The sequence below is a fragment of the Nicotiana sylvestris genome, chromosome 3, assembly GCF_000393655.2.
Source record: "Nicotiana sylvestris chromosome 3, ASM39365v2, whole genome shotgun sequence".
NCBI lineage: Eukaryota > Viridiplantae > Streptophyta > Magnoliopsida > Solanales > Solanaceae > Nicotiana > Nicotiana sylvestris.
The window spans coordinates 112,453,749-112,458,299 of record NC_091059.1 but is presented as its reverse complement, the minus strand read 5'-3'; the positions used below and the strand labels follow the sequence as shown (position 1 = coordinate 112,458,299).

At 41.1% G+C, this 4,551-nt stretch overlaps 1 protein-coding gene across 1 annotated transcript; it reads left to right on the top strand.

Annotated features, from left to right (window-relative positions):
• Positions 1-2,094: 2,094 nt before the first annotated feature.
• On the top strand, positions 2,095-3,787 carry LOC138887847 (uncharacterized). The gene is made up of 2 exons (XM_070169637.1): positions 2,095-2,933; positions 3,724-3,787. Exons 1-2 carry the CDS (start codon positions 2,095-2,097, stop codon positions 3,785-3,787), a joined length of 903 nt encoding a protein of 300 aa, XP_070025738.1.
• The last annotated feature ends 764 nt before the right edge of the window (positions 3,788-4,551 follow it).

Genomic DNA, 4,551 nt, shown 5'->3' with positions numbered 1-4,551 from the left:
CCTTATTACCCTCTCGAGCAACTAGTGCCATATCTAAGTTAGACTTTTTTCCAGGCCGATACAATATGGGGATTTGCAGAGAAAGAAGCATTGGCTGGGTTGAGAAATTTGTTCCTAGAAAACGAGAATATGGATTGCAATGTGATAGTTGAGGAGGAGGAGGAAGAAGGCCTCACCATTTAGACCATAGAGAAGGGAGTTGTTCTTAAGAATTGGACTGCCACACCATCCCGGGCCCCTCAAGTTCCTAGGTAGCTTGGCAATCAACCTGACTTGTTTTAATAGCCATGCTAGGCATTTAAGATATTTTCAGTAATTTTATTTTAAAGACGCATTTTGTTTCGAAATAATTGCTCGAGTCATCGAGATGTACCTGTTTTGGATATTTTCAAATTTAATTAATGCAGTGCTATTTATTATTTATTATTATCTTTCACATTTTCTTCTAAAGTGTTATTACTACTTTTTCTGATGAACCGATGACTGTGACATGTAATGAAACAATGCAATATAAGGATAGTGACCCAGAAGAAGAGGATGAAATACTTGAGGAAGTTGTCAGAGAAGTTGAGAATTTTGAGAACATACCTAAGTCCAACCTGGACGAAACCGAAGCAATCAATTTAGGAGATTCTGAAACCCTCAAAGAGACTCGCATAAGCATTCACTTATCACCGTTAGAGAAGGAAGAGTACATTTGTTTCCTAAAAGAATATGAAGATATTTTTGCATGGTCATATGACGACATGACCGGTCTGAGCACATCCATAGTGGCTCATAAGTTGCCTACCAATCTAATGTGTCCGCCGGTAAAGCAGAAACGTAGAAAGTTCAAACCTGACATGAGCCTAAAAATCAAGGAGGAAGTCACTAAGCAGATCAAAGCCAAAGTCCTTAGGGTACTTGAGTAACCAACCTAGTTAGCCAATATTGTACCGGTTCCAAAGAAAGATGGGAATGTCAGGGTGTGTGTTGACTATCAGGATTTAAATAGAGCAAGTTCCAAGGATGATTTCCCATTGCCAAATATACACATCCTGATCGACAATTGCGCCAAGCATGAACTCCAATCCTTTGTAGATTTCTTCGCGGGTTATCATCAGATCTGGATGGATGTAGAAGACGCAAAGAAAACAACCTTCATTATACCATGGGGAGTGTACTACTACAAAATAATGTCGTTCAGTCTAAAGAATGTTGGGGCTACCTACATTAGAGCTATGAAGATCATCTTCCATTACATGATATATAAGGAAATAGGGTGTATGTTGATGATGTCATCATCAAATCCAAGAGGGCCGCAGATCACATAGCAGACTTGAGAAAGTTCTTTGACATGCTAAGGAGGTACAATCTAAAATTGAACCTCGCAAAATGTGCATGTGGGTTCCTACAGGAAAGCTGTTGGGATTCATTATCAGCCGCCGAGGAATCGAGTTGGACCCATCCAAAGTTAAGGCTATCCAAGAGTTACCACCACCAAAGAGCAAAAAGGACGTGATGAGCTTCCTAGGATGCCTCAACTACATTAGTCGCTTCATAGCACAATCCATAGTAATATGTGAGCCCATCTTCAAAATGTTGAGGAAAGATGCTGAAACCAGTTGGACCGAGGATTGTTAGAAGGCTTTTGACAAAATCAAGGAATACTTGTCCATGCCACCAGTCCTAGTTCCGCCAGAACCTGGGAGACCTTTTCTACTCTATTTGTCCGTACTAGATGGGGCTTTTGGATGTGTTTTGGGACAACATGACAAGACGGGAAGATAGGAGCAAGCCACATATTACTTGAGTAAGACGTTCACACCTTACGAAGCACAATATTCTCTACTGGAACGCACTTGTTGTGCTTTGACATGGATAGCTCAGAAATTGAGGCATTACTCCTGTGCCTATACCACATACCTCATATCTAGGATGGACCCTCTAAAGTACATCTTTCAGAAGCCCATGCCAACCGGGAAGTTAGCCAAGTGGCAGATATTGTTAAGTGAGTTCGATATCATCTATGTAACCCAGAAGGCAGTCAAAGGACAAACATTGGCAGACCACCTTGCTAAAAATACAGTGGGAGGAGAATACAAACCACTAAAAATGTATTTTCCTGATGAAGAAGTATCATTCGTAGGAGAGGACATTGATGAAGCCTATGACAGATGGAGAATGTTCTTCGATGGGTCTGCGAACTTCAAAAGAGTAGGCATTAGAGCAGTTTTGGTATCAGAAACAGGTCAACATTACTCGGTATCAGCAAAGCTTAGGTTTCCATGCAACAACAATATGGCAGAATATGAGGCTTGCATCATGGGGCTCAATTTGGCCATCGATATGAATATACAAAAGTTGCTGGCAATTGGCAATTTGGATCTTCTGATACATCAGGTTCAAGGAGAATGGGCTACGAAAAACACCAAGATACTACCATACTTGTATCATGTGCAAGAATTAATGAAGAGGTTCACAAAAATAGAATTCAAACATGTGCCCAGAATTCAAAATGAATTTGTAGATGCACTGGCCACCTTGTCATCAATGATACAACATCAAGATAAGAATTTTATCGATCCCATCCCGGTGAAGATCCATAATCAACCAGCTTACTTTGCTCATGTTGAAGAAGAAACGGATGGAAAACCTTGGTTCCACGACATCAAAGAATATTTGGCAAAAAGAGAATACTCGGAACATGCAAAACATACTCAGAAATGCACACTACGGAGGTTGTCCAATCACTTCTTCCAAAGCGGAGGGACCCTGTATAGAAGAACTCCTAATCTGGGGTTGTTAAGGTATGTTAACGCAAATGAGGCTTCCAAATTGCTTGAGGAAATATATGCCGGAACTTGCGGACCACATATGAACGGTTTTGTTCTAGCCAAGAAGATACTCAAAGCTGGATATTTTTGGATGACCATGGAAACGGATTGCATCAGGTACGTACAGAAATGCCACCAATGCCAGGTACATGCAAACATGATAAAGGTACTACCAAATGAGCTCAATGCAACAGGTGCACCTTGGCCTTTTGTTGCTAGGGGAATGGATGTCATCGATCCGATCGAGCCCACCGCTTCTAACAGGCACCGATTCATTTTAGTGGCTATCGATTATTTCACAAAATGGGTAGAGGCTGCATCTTACAAAGTTGTAACCAAGAAAGTCATCGTAGATTCCGTTAAGGATCGCATTGTTTGTCGATTCGGGGTCCCCGAGTCCATTATCACTGATAATGCCGCCAATATCAATAGTGACCTGATGAAAGCCATGTGTGAAACCTTAAAAATCAAGCACAAAAACTCTATAGCATACAGGCCTCAAATGAACGGAGTTGTGGAAGCTGCCAACAAGAACATCAAGAAGATACTGAGGAAGATGGTAGAAAATCACAAATAATGGCACGAGAAGTTACCCTTTGCCCTATTGGGATACCGCACTATGGTCCGCGGGGCAACTACCTATTTGCTGGTTTATGGTACCGAAGCTGTCATTCCCGCTGAGGTAGAAATTCCTTCTTGAAAGATCATACAGGAAGCCAAACTCAGTGATACAGAATGGATAAGGAGCCGCTATGAGCAACTAGACCTCATAGACGGAAAAAGAATGAATGCAGTATGTCATGGTTAGCTTTATCAGAATAGAATGTCCAGAGCTTTCAATAAAAGGGTCAGACCAAGATAATTCGCATTGGGGCAGCTGGTGCTGAAGTGGATCTTCCTGTATCAGGATAAAGCCAAAGGGAAATTTTCACCCAACTAGAAGGGTCCTTACATGGTTCACAGGGTACTAACAGGAGGAGCACTCATACTCGCAGAAATGGACGAAGAAGTTTGGCCAAAACCTATCAATTCAGATGCAGTCAAGAGATACTATGTTTAGACTATTTACATTCCTTCATCTGATGTAACTGAACTACGCTTGACCTGATTCCCGTTTAAGAAGGGATACGTAGGCAGTCCTATGGGTTCGGTCACATCTTAATAAAATCTTCATTTCCCCAAAATCAGAAACTGGGGCAGAATTTTTGAGGAGGACCCTCAAAATTCCGAAACAAGTCCAGCCGACGCCATCATATGCCAGACAGTCAGAAATCAGTTAAGTAACTGGGGCAGAATTTTGAGAAGGATTCTCAAAATTTCGGAGCAGATCCAACAAATTTTGTTGCACGCACAATGACCGAAGGATCAAACTGGGGCAGAATTTTGAGGATCCTCAAAATTCTAGTGCAAGGAAGCCGCAACGTCTCTAAAAGTGTTACAATCATTAGTTCATCTAATTTACTTGATATTATGTATCACTATATTTTCTAAAATAACTCTATTTCATCAATAAGTGCATATTTTCGAAAACTTTATTTCTATGACCGCCAGGTGTTACTCAGGGTAACTCGAACATGGCCTCCAGAACAAAGAAAAGCAAAGCAAGCAGACAAAGGCACAAACCAACCTCCCCCTACAAAACTTACGATTTTTTTAGGATGCAGGCACAGTGAACATAACAGGAGTATTTGCAAATATACACATATCAAAATCACTATCAATCAAGCCTCCAGAC

Coding starts and splice junctions, on each gene's coding strand:
- LOC138887847 (XM_070169637.1), top strand. CDS start 2,095: ATGTATTTTCCTGATGAAGAAGTATCATTCGTAGGAGAGGACATTGAT. Junction 2,934..3,723: donor ATGGAAACGGATTGCATCAG/GTACGTACAGAA, acceptor TTCCTGTATCAG/GATAAAGCCAAAGGGAAATT.